General features: G+C 45.9%; 1 protein-coding gene across 4 annotated transcripts; it reads right to left on the reverse strand.

The window, feature by feature from the left end:
• LOC101932793 (zinc finger protein 300-like) lies at positions 1-16,181 on the reverse strand. Of its 4 annotated transcripts, none has more exons than XM_065570709.1 (6): positions 16,019-16,181; positions 14,012-14,100; positions 13,199-13,325; positions 5,251-5,364; positions 4,866-4,904; positions 1-3,363 (listed from the first exon to the last, which is right to left on the reverse strand). In XM_065570709.1, the coding sequence occupies exons 2-6, from the start codon at positions 14,081-14,083 to the stop codon at positions 3,287-3,289; spliced, it is 429 nt and encodes a 142-aa protein (XP_065426781.1). In that variant the 5' UTR covers positions 14,084-14,100; positions 16,019-16,181; the 3' UTR covers positions 1-3,286. The 4 variants fall into 4 exon arrangements, with proteins under 4 accessions (XP_065426781.1, XP_065426780.1, XP_065426779.1 ...); XM_065570708.1 differs by having other exon boundaries at positions 4,866-4,907; XM_065570707.1 differs by having other exon boundaries at positions 1-4,904.
• Positions 16,182-19,618: the final 3,437 nt, after the last annotated feature.

Consider the following 19,618-nt stretch of genomic DNA (forward strand, 5'->3'; position numbering starts at 1 on the left):
TTATAGAAAACAGAAAACAAGTTTATTAACTACAAAGAGACAGATTTTATGAGTACAGATAATGAGGCATAAAAGTTAAAATGGTTACAAGAAAAACAAAGATAAATGCTCACTAACACAGACTTAAGAAATTTCTCGTTTCAAAGTAAAATTTTCTCACCTACGTGCTTCAGCGGTCTCACTGACCAAACTCTTTAGGTCAGGACCCCTCCCCCAAAGCCCAACAGCTGTGTCATTTTGTCTTCTCAGTTGCAGAGAATGCAATGGACAGGGAGAGAGAGGGAAGTGTTTTGAGGGGTGTCTGCCCCTTCTTTTTATAGTCCTGTTCCCCCCCTTTGGGCTGGTCTACAGTGTGTGTGTGGGGGAATGGATCTAAGATATGCAACTTCAGCTATGTGAATAGCGTAGTTGAAGTCAAAGTATCTTAGATCGATTTACCTTGGGTCCTCACGGCACGGGATTAATGGCCGCGGCTCCCCCGTCGACTCCGCTACCGCCGCTCGCTCCGGTGGAGTTCCGGAGTCGACGGGGAGCGCGTTTGGGGATCGATATATCGATCCCCGATAAATCGATCGCTTACCCTTTATCGCTTACCCCGATAAATCGATCGCTTACTTGGACTTACCCTTTGAGAAGCATTTCCAGGTGGGAGCAAGGCTACAGGAGATGTGTGCACGAGAACCCCATGCTGTTTCTTTGCTAAGGCCTTGTCTACACTACAGTTTTGTCAGCAAAAGGCAGCTTTTGCCCACAAAACAGTGGAGGTGCACATGCTACAATGCTACTTTTGCCGACAAAACAAAACCACTTAGATGAGAGAGACAGAGCTTTTTGCTGCAAAGTTAAAGTGACAAAGCATCAGTATAGATGCTGCAATTCATTATGTTGCCATAACTGGCCTCCCCCAGTATCCCAGAATGCCCGCAGTGACCACTCTGCTCACTGTTCTGAATTCGGCTGCCCTGCAGGCGTGTGCCTCTCCCCTTTCAAAGCTCTAGGAAGTTCTGACAGCTGAGCATGCTGCTCCATTCCGGCAGCAGGGAACAAATCATTAACATGGAATCCTCCTGCTCTCCCCTGCACTAGGAACACAACGGCAGGTAGGCTGCTGCTGTGGGTGGGATTGCTCTGCTGTGCAGAGCCAGGGAGGGAGGCAGGGCTGATATGTGTGTGTGTGGGGTGTCCTACCTCAGGACTGGTTGCTTCTGGCTGCTGTCTGAACTTAAAGAGACAGAATGCCGACATACTCACTCTCCCTCAAGACACACTCTGTCTTTGTTTCTCCCCCCCCACACACACTTCCATTGAAAAACAGCTGGCAATCTAGTAGGATGCCCATGGAACAATGGGATTGAGAAACCTGCATCATGCAAGCCCTTCCCAAAGCGGCCTGTGTCCTGTTGCACAGTGCACTGCTTTGTGTGTCAGTGCAAGACCTGCTAGTGTGGATGCGCTCTGCCAGCACAAGAAGTATAGTGTGAACATACAACAGCAGTTTAATTAAAGTGCTTTAATTAAAGCGGCATCATTTTGTTAACAAAAAACTCTGTAGTGTAGACAAGGCCTAAAATGCAGATTTTTTTGCTCTTGCCCCCTTTCCTGCCACTTAGCATGGTCCATCAGCCTTGTTTGCACTTGGCTGAGGTGTCATTTGATTTCTGAGGAATGCTTTCAGCCATTCCTCAGATTTATCTGCCAAACATACTTTTAGCCATGATTTCAGCTTGTGTTTATTGCATTACATACAGTGCTGCTATGTGTACTTTTCCATACTACTGATCAGCAAATTATGAATTTTTAAATGGTACCTCACAAGACATGCCTTATACAAAAATTATTGTAATAGTGTGTAGGGTGTGAACAAGTCTGTCACAAGACCCTGCATCACAACTGCCTTGGAAAACATATACGAGCCTTTTGCCTAGTGCCTAATCACTTACTTTGGAATTCTCTGCCCAGATCATCTGAGACAATATTGACCTAAACAATTGAACAGCATTGTGACTGTATCCAGTTACTCCCGTCAGTTGCATAATTTGGGGCGTGCTGTTGTTCGCCATTTCAGACTGGAGATTTAAAAACAGTTGGTGATATGTCCAATAACTCGGAGTATTCTCTTCTGTTGATTGAACTGCACTTGAAATTTCTCCATGTCATCATGGAGGGGAGACAGGGAAAAAGCAAAACTAAACAAAGAAATGACTACTTGCTAAAATAGTCATTTTCTCAAAGTCCCCAATAAATCGGAGCCACAGTTTGACAAATCAAACTCATATCCTGTTTTGTGGCCAAATGGCCCTCAAGAAAGAGGAAAAACCCACATCGCAGAGAGATATAAGATACATCCAGTTTCACAGAACTAGAAATTCCAGAGCAGGTTAAATGTGTTGACTCAGAACCAAGAGAAGAGGGTCTCTCATTGCATTCTCCTCTGATCCATTCAAAGCCGCTTCACTCATTAGTGTTGAGTTGTATCATTTACAAAACTTCTAGAATCATTGTAATGAAAAAAAAAAACAAAAAACAAAACAAAAACCCAGCCAACCTTCCCATCTGCAAACAATCCCATCCCCTTTGCTAACCGTTGGAAACTGGGATTTAAACGCCAAACGACGGCCCTGTGTTTGAGATCCATTCAAATGCCCTTTCCAGGTCTCTGCCAATTTCATCTCAGGCCATAAATTACTAGGTTTGAAGATCAAAGAAAACAAAGTGTGATTCCCAAGCAGAGGACTGAGAACACTGAATCATATGACACCTTGAGAGGCAGAGTTGTAGAATGTGTAGAAGATAAATTCTATACGGCTCAAACAGAGAAAATACTGCTGAGCTAATTCTGAACATGGGAATCCTTCCAACTCACCACTTCAGGTGTCACAGAAGTTGAAAAAAACATATTTTCCTATCCCTAATCCTGCTCCTTCTCTTTGTTATATTTAAAATAAGAAAAATGATACAAAACCCAGTGATTCAGCACAACCCAGAGCATTGTGAGAACAACCGGGAATGAGACAATTTGTCCCTAGTGAGGGAACCTGGTGACTAACAATCACTTTGCAGTGGGAGGAAAGGTATGAATATGATGCTCCAAATTTGTTTAGACTAGAAGTGACGGAGGTTATGTCAGGTCTTGAGGAAATTTGCTAAATTTCCCTGGCCACTATACATGGGCTATTTCCTTTACTGTAAAAACACTATTTTTTCATCAGGATAGCTACTCCAGCTATCTAACTCCATGGAATATCCTAGTGCAGTCAAGGCCCAGGTAGATTTAACTTCCATGTACCTAGTTGAAGTGATTCCCAGTTCCCCCATCTGGAGCTGATGGACATTCCTGTTGGAGGGACACACATTTCCCATGACCTAGGACAAAGGAGTTGGTGAAAAAGAAAAAATTGTGGGATTCACCCCAAGGAAGGGTGAGTGCAAAAGGGAAAAGCAGACAACTCAGCTGGGGGAGCTGAGAGACCACCATGACACAAATGCTGCCTTGAAGTTCATTATGTGGGAATTAGCAAAAGGAAAACAAAATCTTTTCTCAGCTCTAAACAAGGTTTTTATGGTATTTATCTCCCTTGCAGCTTTTCTGATAATAAATAAGGGCTGAACTCTGACAGAATTTCCCACCCTCAGAGAATTCATAGGATCTCTCCTTTGTGGATCCTTTGATGTCCATTAAGGTGTGAGCCATGAGCAAAGGTTCCTGCATTCACATCATTCATAGGGTTTCTTTCTTGTGTGGATTCTCTGATGTGTAATAAGGGTTGAGCTCTGAGTGAAGGTTTTCCCGCACTCACAGCACTCGTAGGGTTTTTCCCCTGTATGGATTCTGTGATGTATAATAAGGATTGAACTCCGAGTGAAGGTTTTCCCGCACTCATGGCATTCATAGGGTTTCTCCCCTGTGTGGGCTCTCTGATGTGTAATAAGGTGGGAGATCTGAGTGAAGGTTTTCCCGCATTCACTGCATTTATACGGTTTCTCTTCTGTATGGATTCTCTGATGTGAACTAAGGTTTGAGCTCCAAGCGAAGGTTTTCCCACACTCCCAACATTCGTAGGGTTTCTCCCCTGTGTGGTTCTTCTGATGTTTAATAAGATTTGAGATCACAATGAAGGTTTTCCCGCACTCCCAGCATTCATAGGGTTTCTCCCCTGTATGGGTTCTCTGATGGCTAATAAGAGATGCCCTTTGAGTGAAGGTTTTCTTGCATTCACAACATGCATAGGGTTTCTCCCCTGTGTGGATCCTCTTATGTGTAATAAGGTTTGAGCGCTGAGTGAAGGTTTTCCCGCACTCATAGCATTCATAGGGTTTCTCCCTTGTATGGATTCTCTGATGTGCAATGAGGGTTGAGCTAAGAGTGAATGTTTTCCCGCATTCACCGCATTTATAGGGTTTCTCCCCTGTGTGGATTCTCTGATGTGCAATGAGGTTTGAGCTCCGAGTGAAAGTTTTCCCGCACTCACAGCATTCATAGGGTTTCTCCCCTGTGTGGACTTTGTGATGTTTAATAAGGGTTGAGCTCTGAGTGAAGATTTTCCTGCACTCACAGCAGTCATAGGGTTGCTCTCGAGTATGGATTCTCTGATGGCTAATAAGGCCTGAGTGCCTACTGAACTTTTCCCCACACTCAGTGCACGTGTTTCTCTCTCCCATGGGGATTCTCTGCTGGTCTGTGGTTTCCTTTAGGCCCTTCTGAATTCCCTGATAATTAAGAGATTTACCAAATTTCTGCACTGGCTGGTTTCCCTGCCATTTCTCTGGAATGTGCTGACTCTCACAGGCCTTTCCCTGCTCACAACTCCTGGTCACACTCCCTTTGCATCTTTGCAATAATGCCCCAGGTGGTTCCACTTGTTCACCATCTTTCTGCTTCATGGTCTCACTCAGCATCCCATCACCTGCTGGGACAGAGAAAGAAAAGTCTCAGAAACAGGAATGGAATAGGGGAGAACAAACCAAAAGAGCAGCTGCAGATGGAAAAAAAATCCCCAAAGAGGAGAGAAGAAGGGATCAGTTCTGCATCCAGTTTGCATCCAAACACTCAGGGAGAAGCGAGTTCAGGGAAGGAACTACTGCCAGGAGTTAGTCAGGATGGGTAGTAAACCATGAGCAATATCTGCCCTGAGAATATGACACCTGCTGGGGACAATCCTGAACTCAGAGAGCTCACAAGGTCTTTGCTGGGAATCCCAGCTGTTTCCGTCAGGTACTGACAGTTTCTGAGTTGGTTTAATGATTGCTCACCTGTGCAGATGCCTCTCAGGATCTCTCTTTCCTCTGAGCCCTGGAGATCTGAGGCCCACAACTCTTCCCCTTGTTCCAGTTGGGAGATGACATCAGGTTTGGAAACTGGAAACCCTGCCCAGGGGAAAGAAGATAAGTGAGATCAGGTGAATTCATGGGACATTTGTAACCCACACAGGAAGTTCTGCTATTTTAACTCCAGATCATATTAAATGAGTAAAATCCTGGGGCCAGCTCTTCTGATGAGGAATTTAACTGTGCCCATGTCTACTGGGAAGACACACAGCCAGACACTCATGAGCAAAGGGGCTCCTAAAACCCAGAGCAGGTACCTCCATATCCCAGAAAGGGAAAATTCCAGCCAGAGGGTAAGTCCTCCTGGAACTGCTTCTTGCTGACAGAGGCAGGCCCACAGACATTGCAGGAGGGGGAAAGGCATGAGGGGGGCACTCAGAGAGACGAGGAAGGACACACAGATGTAGCGACCCCTGTCAACGATGTTGCCCTGGATTGAGGGGCGAATATACCCCAGAATGTTATCAAGCTAACTGCAACCATATTATATGCTCTCAGCCACTATGACCTAATGAAACAGAACACCGCATAGTTAAGGATTAATTTGGAGACCGGCTTTCAGATGTAAGGTCATAACTACTGGTGGTTTTGCTAATCAGAATGGGAGGAGGGGAGGAAAAAGTAAATAACTGAGAATGAAAGAATGAATGGACAGCCTTGAATCTAGACGCCTCTGATATTAAAAGTTCATGGAAAGTTAGGAAAACTGATGATTTAGTAGGGGTCATTATGACCTATGTGTTTTGTAGAGTTAGTTATAAAAAGTTTAGATAATAGAATGTACTTTGAAGCAGTCTTCTGGAGCTATCCTGTCAGAGACTTTTTTCCTGACATCTTTACTCCCTGGCAGGGAGGCATTTGGCTAGCGCCGACCTGTCGTTGATTACTCAATACCGTCTCAGAATATAGGTAAATATCTGGGATGTTCTAAACCTATTGCTTATGTCTGTGTGTGCTTAAATCTAATAAACTGCAGTGTTAGACAAGAGCATGCTGACTTGCATTTAATCCTAGATCAGACAGAATCGCTGCGTGCCTACTGATTTATTCCTAACACCACCTGGAGTGAAATAGTTAAGTTGCCCCTGATGGGGGTTCTGAAAACCCTGGGTAACAAACTACTGCCACCTTCCTCTAACTGATCTCACCCCTCCCGGAACCATTCCTTGTGTTCTCTCCTCAACTTCCCCATTGACCTTCTAATCCTTGTTAGAAGTTCTCCCAAATGTAATGAGGTAGGTCTGGGGATATTTATGGGAAGCTCTTCCAATGAGCAGCATGGGAGAAAACAAAGAACAACAGAAATGTAGGGCTGGAAGGGAGCTCAAGAAGTCATCAAGTCCAACCCCCTGTGCTGTGACAGGACCCAGTAAATCTAGATCATCCCTCACAGGTGTTTGTCCAACTTGGTTTTTAAAACTTCCAATGATGAGGAGTCCACTTCTTTCCTTAGAAGTCTATTCCAGAGTAAACTGTCCTTAGAGTTAGAAACTTTTCCCTAATATCTAACCTAAATATCCTTTGCCGCATAATAAGCTCATTAAGGACCTGACTGAAGAGACCTCTGAGTCAATATCAACAATCTTGGAAGATGGCTTCAAGTCAGCAGGATGTGATGAAATACATCCAAGAATACTTAGGGAACTGGCTGAAGAGAACCCTGAGCCACTGGCAATTATCTTTGAGAACTCATGAAGGGTGGGAGATATCCTGGAGAACTGGAAAAGGGCAAATATAGTACTTATCTATAAAAAGGAAATAAGGACGGCCCACAGAATTATACACCAGTCAGCTTAATTTTAGTAATTGGAAAGATACTAGACCAAATAATCAATAATCAATTTGTAAGCATCTTGAAGAAAATAAGGTGAAGTACTTGTCACCATAGATTTGTCAAGAATAAATCATGTCAAACCAACCTAACATCAGTCTTTGACAGGGTAACAAGCCTCGTGGATGGGGGGAGCACTTTGATGTGATATATTTCTATGTCCCCCCCCCCCAATCTTCTTTTCTCAAGACTGAACATGCCAGTTTGTTGTTGTTGTTTTTAAACCTTTCTTCTTGGGTTAGGTTCTGTAATGCTTTCATTATTTTTGTTGCTCTCCTTTGGACTATCTTGAATTTCTCCACATCTTTCCTAAAGCGTGGTACCCAGAAATGGACACAATTCTCCACTGAGGCTTCACCCAGTGGGACATTCAGTATTTTACAGATCAAATTCCTGTTAACAGATGCCAGAATGATGATATCCTCTTTTGCAGCTTCATCACACTGTTGACTGCTATAACCACCAGATCCTTTTCAGCACTTAGCCAGTTATTCCCCATTTTCTAGTTGTGCATTTGATTTTATTTCCTTCTCAAGTGAAGAATATTGCACTTGCCTTTATTGAATTTAATCTTGTTCATTCAGTCCAATTCTCCAATTTGTAAAGGTCATTTTGAATTCTAATCCTCTCCACCGAAGTGCTTGCAACCCCTCTCAGCTTGGTGTCATCTGCAGATTTTAGAAGCATACTCTCAACTCCCTTATCCAAGTCACTAATGAAAACATTGCATAGTACTGGACCTAGAACTTACCCCGCAGGACCCCACAAAATACACCCTCCAAGTTTGACAAACTATTGATAACTACTTTTTAAGTACCGTCTTTCAACTAGTTGTGACTCTACCTAGACCATCAGAGGGGTAGCCGTGTTAGTCTGAACCTGTAAAAAGCATCAGAGGGTCCTGTGGCACCTTTAAGGCCTAGTCTTCACTTACCGGCTGGTCCGGCGGCACGCCATCGATGTTCTGGGATCGATCCCGGAAGTGCTCACAGTCGGCGCCGGTACTCCAGCTCGCCGAGAGGAGTACGTGGCGTCGACGGGGGGAGACTTCCGGCCGTGTCTGGACCGCAGTAAGTTCGGACTAAGGTACTTCGAATTCAGCTACGTTATTAACGTAGCTGAATTTGCGTACCTTAGTCCGAAGTCCGGACTAAGTGGGGACCAGGCCTAAGACTAACAGAAGCATTGGGAGCAACCTGCATCTGAAGAAGTGAGGTTCTTACCCACGAAAGCTTATGCTCCCAATATTTCTGTTAGTCTTAAAGGTGCCACAGGACCCTCTGTTGCTTTTTACCTAGACCATATTTCTCTAGTTTGTGAGAATATCATATGGGGCTATGTCAAAAACTTTACTAAAGTAAAGCTATATCACATCTACTGTTCCCCCATCCACTAGGCCTGTCAAAGAAGGAAGTCAGGTTGGCTTGGCATGATTTGATAAATCCATGCTGGCTACAACTTATTACACTATTATTCTCTAGATGCTTACAAATTGTTTAATAATTTTGTTTCAGTATCTTTCCAGGTATTGAAGTAAGGATTGACTGCTCTTTAATTAACCAAGTATTTTTTTTGTTCCTGTGTTTAAAGATAGGTACACCTCTACCCCGATATAACACCAATTTGGATATAATGCGGTAAAGCAGTGCTCCGGGGGGGGCGAGGCTGCGCACTCCGGTGGATCAAAGCAAGTTTGATATAACGCGGTTTCACCTATTACGCGGTAAGATTTTTTTGGCTCCCGAGGACAGCGTTATATTGAGGTAGAGGTGTACTAAGTTTGCCCTTCTGTAGTCTTCAGAGACCTAATTAGTCCTCCAGATAATTGCTAATGGTTCTGAAACTGCTTCAGCTAGTTTCTTGGATACCCTAAAAGGAATTTAATCAAGCTCTGCTGACTTGAACACATTCAACTTATCTAAATATTCTTTAACTTGTTCTCCTATTTTGGCTTCTCTTCCAGCCCCTTCATTGTTAATATTAATTATGTTAAGCTTAAGGTCACCATTTACCTTTTTTAGTAAAGATTGAAGCATTAAATACTTGAGCTTTCTTGATGTCATCAGTTATTAGTTTTTCTTCCCTACTAACTAGAGGAGTTACACCTTTCTTTGTCTTTCTCTAGCTCCTAATGTATTTATAGAACCGTTTCTTGTCTCTTCTATCCCTTGATAGGTGTAAAAGTTACTTGTGACTTAGCCTTTTAGATTTTGTCCCTACATGCTTGTGCTCTCCTTCTATACTCCATTGCAATTTGTCCGCATTTCCACCTTTTGTAGGATTCCATTTTATTTTCAGGTCATTAAAGAGCTCCTGTGGTGCTATCTTGGCTTCTTACTATCCTTATTTTCTCTCCTTCATGTCAGTTATGCCTTTGGTATTGTGTTCTTGACAAACTACCAGTTTTTCTGAGCTATTTTTTCCCTTCAGACTGTACCTACTAGTTCTCTTAGGCCTTGTCTACACTAGAGGCTTTTTGACAAAAGTTGTGTCGACGATCAAAATGCACTATAATTTTATCACTATTGCATGTTGCACTACCCTCCCTTTGTCGGTAGAGCACGTCCACACTTGGGTCTCTAGCATCGAGAGTGAGAGCAGTGCACTGTGTGTACCTATCCCAGTGTGCAACTTGCCACTTTCAGCAGCTAGGACTTGTGGGAATGTGGAGTTGATCACAGTGCATCATAGGATGTATTATTTTCTGTCCCAGCATTCAAAAGTCTTCTGACTGCTTTTCACGGCATTTCTGTGTACTGTGCGCCTGCCATCTGCGTGTGAAAGGATGGATCCCGCACTGCTCTCTACTGTTGTGGTCACTGTTATGAACACATCGCGGATGGTCATGCAGTTAATCATAAGCTACCAATCTGAACAGGAATCAGAGTTGCCTGACCTGCTGTATGCCACAGAAAGAAGCAACACTAGATTACTTTTGGCATTCACAGAGCAGCTGCACATGGTAGACTATTGCTTTTGCGCACAGGAAACAGGCACAGAGTGGTGGGATTGCTAGTCATCGCAGACATGCAGAACAATGCAGAGTGGTTGCAGAACTTTTGGATGAGGAAAGCCACCTTCCTGGAACTGTGTGCAGAGCTCGCCCCAGCCCTGCGGTGCAAGGACACCGAATGAGGGCTGCACAGTCAGGGAGAAGTGTGTGGCGATTGCTGTGTGGAAGCTGGTGACCCTGGACTGCTGCCAGTCACAAATCAAGTTGTGTTGGGAAGTTGACCGTAGGAGCTGTAAACACAAGTGCGCAGGGCCATTAATCGCATTGTGCTACGAAGAACCGTGGCTCTTGGCAATGTGTGTGAAAGAGTGGATGTTTTTGTGGAAATGGGATTCCCTAACTGTGGAGGGGCAACAGATGGAACATGGATTCCAATTTTGGGTCCGGACCATCTTCCAGTGGAGTACATCAATAGAAAGAGGTACATGGTATTGCAGGCGCTTGTTGATCACCGTGGGTGTTTCACTGACATCAACGTGGGGTGGTCTGGGAAGGTGCTTGACGCATGCATATACTTAAAAAAAAAAATTGGTGTTAGTTTTAGTAACTTTTTGTAGTTGCTCCTCAAATTATATTTTTGGCCTGCCTAATTATACTTTCAAACTTGACTTGCCAGAATTTATGCTCCTTTTATTTTTCTCAGTAGGGTTTGACTTCCAATGTTTAAAGGATGCCCTTTTTTTAACCTCTAATTACCTTATTTACTCTTTAGCCATGGTGGTATTTTCTTAGTCCACTTACTTTTGTTTTTGTCCCCATTTGGGGGTACACATTTATTTTGAGCCTCTATTATGGTATTTTAAAAATGTTTCCATGTAACTTTCTCACTTTTGTGTAGTTTCTCTTTCTGAAGTTAAATGCTACTGTGGTGGAGTTGTTGGTACTTTCCCCCCTCGCAATGATGTTAAATTTAATTACATTCTGGTCTCTGTTACCAAGTGGTTCACTTCTTGGACCAGATCCTGTCTGTCACTTAGGACTAAATCAAGAATTCCCTCTCCCCTTGTGGGTTCCAGGACTAGCTACTCCAATAAGCAGCTATTCATGGTTTCTAAAAACTTAACCTCTGCATCCATCCTGAGGTGACCCCTACACAGTAAATATGTTGAAAACCCCGATTATTATTATTGAGTTTTCTATTTTAACAGCCTCTCTAATCTCCCTGAGCATTTCATAGTCACCACCACCATTCTGGACAGGTGGTCAACAGCATATTCCTACCGCTATACTCTCATTATTCAAGCATGGAATTTCTATCAGTGGAGATTCTATGGCATAATTTGATTCACTTAAAAGGTTTTCGATATTTGACTCTGTTTCTTTCACAGAGTTACTCCTGGGGGAATTTTATGTCATTGTGCGTATCCAGAATTCACGTCCCCTGCAGATTTCTTTGCTTCCCAGCAGAAAAACGACTTCTGTCGGGGAAGCAAAGGAAAGCCGCAAGAGTGGTCACACACCCCTCACAGCAATGCAGGCAGGTTGGTTCAGGCGCCCGGAGCAGCCCGTAGAGACATAAATCACCACCAGGGGCAGGGAGGAGCTGAGCAGTCACGCATGTGAGAGAGACACTCTGTCCCTCTTGCTCGCTCTTGTGGCGTGCTCGGCGTGGAGGGGCAGGGCTTTGGGGTATTTCTGAGGAGTTAAGTATGGGGCAGGCTCTGTCCCGTCAGGCAGAGCAGAATGTAGCAGCCTGCCTGCTTTGTGAATTGTTCCTATTGTCTTTGTGACTTCCCCTAGGAGTATAAAATAGGTGTAAGTTTTAAGGTACATTTACAGTGCCAGAGTGCTGTAAAGGACAGTATGGCCTTATAAATCCTTATGGTGCTTTAGTGATTAAACGGGGCTACATTTTTGGACTGAAAAAATGTGCTGTATGAACTGTTTACCAGATGTTTCTGGAGATGGTCAGTAGCCAATATAAATTGTGAATCTGATTCCCCAGCCCTCACTCGCTCTTCAGTTGCCTATGATGTAACACTGAGCATATTAGCCAACAAATATATGCAGCCATAACTAGAAAGAGAGTCAAATCTAGCTACGTTACTATTAGGCAAGGAAGCTTGGGGATTTCCTCCAATGCTCCACACTCCCACTCTCAATCCATTTTATTGTAGTTTAAATTACCTAAATAACTGAAACCAGTGTGATTATATTGCGTTATTTTGACAAATAAAATATGCAGAATTTTGCAATGTGCACAGAATTTTAATTTTTTTGGCATAGAATTCCCCCCGGAGTAATATAGTGCCTCTCTGCACCAGCACAACCTACTCTGTCATTCCTATATAGTTCGTTTCTTGGTGTTACCATGTCCCATTTATTATAATCATTTCACCAAGTTTCTGTGATGCCTATCATATCAATATCCTCATTTAGGATTAATTTGAAGAGCAACTAGCAAAAGTCACAAACTAACACCAATTTTTTTTTTTAAGTACATCAGAAGCAGGAACCCTGACAATCAGTGGGGCCACTGGATGATAGATGTGCTAAACAAGCACGCAAGTTCACCCATTTTAGGGAATAGTTGGAACATCTTGGCAGAGCTGTGATTCTGATATGAAGAGAGGTGCATGTGAAACTTGAAGAAACAAGTATTCCTCAATTCAGTGGGGAGTGTTGTTGGCAGGTCAATAAAGGTGTTCTTGTCACGCCAATTGTCAGCAGTCTGGTGGAATACATGCAAGTGGTCTCCATGAGGGGTAAGTGACTCAGAAGGAATCCTCAGTGCAACGACAAAGGGGTGTGCAGTAGGCTCAGTGTTGGAGTGCAGGCCAGGGGTATGTAGCTTTTGTTTTCTACACTGGACCAAACTACAAGTTTTGCCTTAGCAAAGAGAAAGTATTAGACTTTATGCTATACTGCTCCTGTGTGCTCCATAGGGGGGAGGATAAAGTGCTAGTATGTGTCATTGGTCTGTCGAGATGTTGCTGAAACAGGGCACAGTTGAGGTTGCATTGTGGGGTGCTGTGAACCTTAATTCCTCATTTTCCCCTTCTAATAACCAAGGGGATGGGAATCCTTACCCAGCGAGGTCACATTCTCATAGTTCTCCTGCATAACATCTCTGTAGAGGGCTCTCTGAGCGGGGTCCAGTAGAGCCCACTCTTCCTTGGTGAAATACACAGCCACCTCCTCGAAGGTCACCGGCCCCTAAAAGAGCAAGAACCTGCTACTCAGTACCTGCTGCCTAGTGACATCACTATTAACAGGCGAGGAGGGCCAATCACATGAAAGCTCTGGGAGGCAGGAAGTGAGCACAGTCCCACCCCATCAGAGCAGCCAGGAAGCATCAGGGTGATGGGAGAAAGAGAGAGCCCTTCTAGCAGAGAGAAGAGGCAGTGGTCTTCCCATTCTCATCCCTCACCTAACTAGCCAGAAGCTGATACAGGAGATGGAGCCCCCAGCAGGGCCTAGGGACAATTTCCTGGTGGGAATCCCAACACCCTCCCCATTACCAGCAGCTGGAGGGGAGGGGTTGAGGTGTCTTCACTGGGGGGTGCCCCTTCATATCTCACAACAGTGTCTGGCTCGTAGGTTCAGGCTACAGCATGTGGAGGCTGGTACGTTTTCCCACCCCAGTTCACAGGGGTTGTTTCCTGTTTGACAAATTAGGGAATTTCCACCCACAAACCCCAGGGCTCTGCTGCTCGTATCTAGGCCTCACAGTAAACAAATTGCAGCAAGTTTGTCACACCCTGTCCCCACCCCTCCCTTTCTCCACTCTGACCCCTCCCACCTCCAAATCAACCCCCCAGAAGTGCCCACTTCCTATGTATTTATTGCCCTTCTCCCTCCAACAGCAACCCAGGAACCCACCAGCCTCTGATAATCCGTACCTCAACCGGCTCCACTGCATCCATTTCCCTTCCCTGGTCGCTGGAAGGACGGAATGATCTGGAGCAAAACATGAATGTTACGCTGCAGCCTGTTACGGCAAAAAGGGCGACAGGAGACGTGTCAGAACAGGAAATAATTTCACCTCACAATTCCCCCCAGGCTCTTTCCCTGCACCCTGATGTCCTAGACCAGGGAAATAACAGAAAAATTCAAAAGACAGTTAGTAATGGGGGGGAGGGGGGCATGTGTTAGAAAAAGAATTCAACCATACACAAAGTGTCCAATAAGTTCTTGGAATGTACTGGGGATACCTGCTTCTTTCAGAAGAGGGAAGTAGTAACCGGAGGATGGCCATTTTACACCCGATTCTGACTAACAAGAAGGAATTAGGGCTGGTCTACAGTGGGGGGGGGGGGGGGGGAATCGATCCAAGATACGCAACTTCAGCTACGCGAATAGTCCCGGAGTCGACGGTGAGCGCGTTCAGGGATCGATATATCGCGTCTTAACGAGACGCGATATATCGATCCTGGATAAATCGATTGCTACCCGCTGATACGGCTGGTAGTGAAGACGTACCCTTAGTTACGAAACAGAAGGTGGAAAGCAATATGGGCAAAAATGATCATGACATGATAGATTTCATGATTCTACAAGTAGCAAAAATTCTAGGAGTAGCAAAATAAGGACAGACTTCAACACAGTTGGAAAATGGAGACATAAGACAATAAGATAACGGTTCTATAAATATTAGGGCTGTCAAGAGATTAAAAAAATTAATTGCAATAAAAAAATTCTGCTCAATGCATAGCTGCTGCCAAAAAAAGGTAACCGCATGTTAGGATTCATAAGGAACGGGATGGAGAATAACACCAAACATTTGTATATAAATCAAGGGGACAACCGCCCATATACTGGGACCACCATGGCTACTACAGCAAGGCACACAGGAGATTTTATATTAATCTCTGAGAATTGTGGAGGAAATGGGCAAAAAAGAAATATTTGATAATATGCTAGAAAACAATGAAGATCTACAGGGATTTTATATCGATATTAAATCTGTGAGAACATTGGGACAATTTAACAGAACTGTATACAGAATTTCAATAAACCAGGGGTTCTCAAACGGGGGGTTGGGACCCCTCAGGGGGTTGCGAGGTTATTACATGGAGGGGGTCACAAGCTGCCAGCCTCCCCCCCCAAACCCTGCTTTGCCTCCAGCATTAAATATACAAAAAGGTGTTTTTAATTTATAAGGGGGGGGGGTCAAACTCAGAGGCTTGCTATGTGAAAGGGGTCACCAGTACAAAAGTTGGAGAACCACGGCAATAAACACACAGTAATAGTTCTCCATCACCAGGCCCATGGGCAGCAGGGAGCCCTTTGGGGAGCTGCTTTAATGGGGTACATGAGGGTGGTATGGAGCAGGAAGGCTTCCTGGCAATGGAGGGGAAGGGCACAGCAAGGGTGTGCAGGTGACTGGCACCTGGGAGGAGTGGGCAGTATCCGGGGATGCGTGACCTGGAGCATCCACTTCTTCTAAGCTTCTTCTTTTGTGTTTAAGATCAGCACGGATTTCACTGTTAAAATAGCCCACACCGGAGGAGATTTTAAATGCACATTGGAACAGGAAAGAGACAATGGGGGTAAAATCTGGAGACAGGGTCAGTAACTGGAGAGATGGGCAGACACCTGCCCGGATTTTACACCCGCCAGTGACAAGCGGGGAGAATTGTATCCCTGGTGGGGAGACACGTGGCCAAATCAAAGGGGGGTTCATTAGCCCCGCTCCCCTATCACCAGCCCGGCCGCCCCGGGAGGGAGGAGGGGGGGTCCAGGCTGCAGAGATGGTCCAACCCCCCCATCTGCAGCATGTCCCTGCCTGACCCCCCCCGACACACACACACAAAGGGGAACCCCCGGGCCCCGCCCCCTCTATCCCCACCCGCGCCCCCAGAGCCGGACCGGCTCCAGCCCCGGCGCGTTCCCGGGGGCTGCGAGACCTGCAGCGCCGCTGCCCGCCCCCAGCTCGCGCCGGACCCTGCTGCCTGCGGCTCCGGGCGGGGGCGGCAGAGAAGGTCCCCCCGGGCGCGCGCCAGACAGGGAGACGAACGTTCCGCGGCGGCCTCCGGGGCCCTACACCCGCGCGCGCGCGCGCAGCGGGCCAGCCCGCCAATCAGGGAGCGGAGAGCGCGGCGCGCTGAACCCCGCCCCCACCCTCCGCCAATAGAAGGCCGGCGTGAGAGAAAGAGAGCGAGAACTACACTTCCCAGCGTGCCCCGGGAGGGCGCTTCCGCCTCATGTCCGCTCCCAGAACAGTCAGGAACTACAGTTCCCAGCGTACCCCGGGGTCAGCCTGACCCCTCCCCCCCACTTCTCATCCCCTCCGCCCAGTCCCCTCGTGGAGACCCCCCCCCGTGCTCTGGCAGGCGCCTCTCACAGCCGCTCCCCCCGCCTTGAGCCCCCCCCATTTCTACAGCAAACTCTGGTGTTCGGGGGGGCGGAGCCTGGTGCCTGGCGGCCCCGCCCCTCGGCCAGGGAGACTGAGCGCGGGCAGGGGCTGGGAGGGGGAGCCTCAGCCTGGGGTCTCTGGGCCTGCTGCTTACAGGGGTCTGTCTGTGCAGCGCCCCTAGGAGCTCTTGGACCGACCAGCCCAGCACCCAGCCCCCACCCCGCGACCAGTGTAGGGCGACCAGACAGCAAGTGTGAAAAGTCGGGGGGGGGGGGGGTAATAGAAGCCTATATTAAAAAAAAAGACCCCCAAATTGGGACTGTCCCTATAAAATCGGGACATCTGGTCACCCTAGCGCCAGGGGCTTCACAGGGAGTGACCAGACCAGGCAGCCAGGGAGGGATCTGCCCCCTCAGCCCAGTCCCACTCAGGTAGGGTGACCAGATCGCAAGAGTGAAATATCAGGACACATTGGGCGAGCGGGACGGGGGGAGGGGACAGGACGACAATGACAGACACAGGTGCACAGAGCCATGAGAGGGGGCCCTAGGAAGCTGCGAGCGGGGTTGTACGGTCCCTGCTGCAGCCCGCACCACAAGCCACAGGGCAAGGACACCTGTTGAATTCAATGAGAATTTTGCATGTGAATTGATGTACCTAGTTCTGAGATTATAAAGCCAGAAGGGATCCGGTGATCACCTGGTCTCACCGCCTGTATAGCACAGACATAGAACTTTCCCAAATTAATTCCTAGAGGATAGCTTTTAGAAAAAGCTTTTAGAAAAACACCATGACCCTTAGTATATTGTTAATCGTTAATTACTCTCACCATTGAAAAGGTATGCCTTGTATCCAGTCTGAATTTGTCTAGCTGCAACTTCCAACCCTTGGCTCATGCTCTACCTTTCTCTGCTAGACTGAAGTGCCCATTATTAACTATTTGTTCCCCATGTAGATACTTACAGTCTATAACCACGTCACTTCTTAACCTTCTTTTTGTTAAGCTAAATAGATTGAGGTCCTTGAGTCGATCACTATAAGGCATGTTTTATAATCCTTTAAGCAGTCTTGTGACTCTTCTCTGAACACTCTCCAATTTATCAATATCCTTCTTAAATTGTGCATCCCAGAACTGGACACAGGATTCCAGCAGTGGTTGCACCAGTGCCAAATACAGAGATAAAATAACCTCTCTACTCCTGCTTGAGATTCCCCTATTTAGGCATCTGGTCACCCCATTTCTGTATGCATTTCCCCAGGTTTTTTTGTAAAAATCAAAACTGAACTGCCCCAGAAATTCTGGCATGTGGAATCATCGTGAAACTTGCATGGCTCCAACCCTGCTGATGAACCTTTAGATCCACTGCACAGACTTCTGCCACTTGAGCTAATGGAGTAAGTGATGGCAGAGGCAGTAGGTTGTCATCCTATATGTGACAGATCAGCTCTATAGGGGGATGAGACACTTTTTTTGCCACTGGGTTTCACAGATATCTGCTGACAGAAGAGGAACTATGAAACTCAGGAATCCTGGGTCTATTCCAGGCTCCTGAATGGAGTGGTCTCTAGTAGTCAAAGACCCTTCTTCCCCATCCCCTCCAGTCTATGTCTATCCTATTGCTGTCTAACCCACCCCAGCTCCTCATCTGATTTCAACTGCCCCCTACTACCGCTCTGGATTCCTTGTCCCAGTTTCCTGGTCCTGTCTCACTCTCCTCTCTCCCCGCCCCCATCCCTCAGATGGGATGTTCGTTCCAGACTGGCAAAATTATAAGGCTTCCCAACATTTCAACACTTCCCATTCCAAATTTTCAATTGCTTAACTATAGGCTAGCTCTGCCTACAACAAAGCATATTCAGAACCTCTGATTAAAGGGATTATAAGTGTAGCAACCTCCATCATAGCTAGTCACCAAAGATTGAACCCAAGCCATCCAGACTTAAAAGCATGAGCTTCTACTACTTGAGTTCAAGATATAACTCCCTTAGCTGGTAGCTATACAGTTATCCTCTAAAAATCCACCAGAGGAGGGCACAAAACACATGTTGGACAGTGAATTACAAAAGTGCCAAATATTATTATTAGACCTGCAATACTTTTCACAATGAACATCAGCAGGGGATAAACTGGGAGTTTAAGAATATTTGGAAAACAATTTTAGAACAACATTCAGTGCTGTGGTTTAAAAGAAAAAAACCCTGTTAAAACTCATAACTTAGCAGTATTCAGTGTTTGAGAAAAAACAACTTCTAGGAGCTATGGGATACAAGTTAAGAACGTTGAAACAGGAAGATGTTATGCTTAGTTACCACTGGGGCAAGGCGGCGTGCTATGTAATACTTGCAAGATTTCACTGTAATGTTTTACAATATAGAGCAGTGCAATGCTGATTCCATTGATATTGCTGAGCAATTCATGCTGATTTTATTTATTTCAGCCCACATCTTAATAGTTTTGAATACTATAGATCACAATTTTCAGCTCAGTTGGTCTGAACATGCAGAGCTTTAAAACTGCTATGCTCTAAACTGTATATTAACTACAATTTTATAAACCTGCATGTCAGAGAACCATGTGCCACTACTACTAGACAGTGGCACAAGGCAATTCAGTGTGAATCACAGAAATGTAGGACTGGAAGGGACATCAACAGGTCATCTAGTCAAACCCCTGCACTGAGGCAGGAGTGAGTAATAAGAACACTAGACCATCCTTGACAGGTGTTTGTCTAACCTCTTAAAAAACTCCAATGACTGCTATTCCATAACCTCTCTAGGTAATTTGTCCAGTGCTTAACTACCTTTACAGTTAGGAAGTTTTTCCTAATGTCTAAGCTAAATCTCCCTTGCTACAATTTAAGCCCATTGCTTCTTTTTCCTGCATGTCCTGAGTGGGATGGGGGTGGGTCCAGGCAGTGGGATTGGGGGGAGGGAGGTCGAGGAAGTCGGTGGGTGTGTGGGGATGGACCAGGGGAAGCAGGGTGGAGGAACTGAGGGGGACAGACTGAGACTGGGGGAATCGGGGGGGCTGAGGGCGATGGACAGGACTGGGATGGGGGGAGTAGGGTAGGGGCTGAGGGGAGCATGAATGGGACAGGGTAGAGAGCTGTGTAGAGTGGGGTGGGGCAGGGGAGACAATGGGGCTGGGCTG

This window comes from Chrysemys picta, chromosome 17 (assembly GCF_011386835.1).
Source record: "Chrysemys picta bellii isolate R12L10 chromosome 17, ASM1138683v2, whole genome shotgun sequence".
NCBI lineage: Eukaryota > Metazoa > Chordata > Testudines > Emydidae > Chrysemys > Chrysemys picta.

Excerpts from the sequence above, each read along its gene's own strand:
- LOC101932793 (XM_065570706.1), bottom strand. The coding sequence starts at position 14,083 with ATGTTTTGCTCCAGATCATTCCGTCCTTCCAGCGACCAGGGAAGGGAA. Across the intron at positions 13,326-14,011 it reads ATGCAGTGGAGCCGGTTGAG|GGGCCGGTGACCTTCGAGGA; the intron begins GTACGGATTATC and ends TTGCTCTTTTAG. Across the intron at positions 5,365-13,198 it reads TGAGAATGTGACCTCGCTGG|GGTTTCCAGTTTCCAAACCT; the intron begins GTAAGGATTCCC and ends TCCCCTGGGCAG.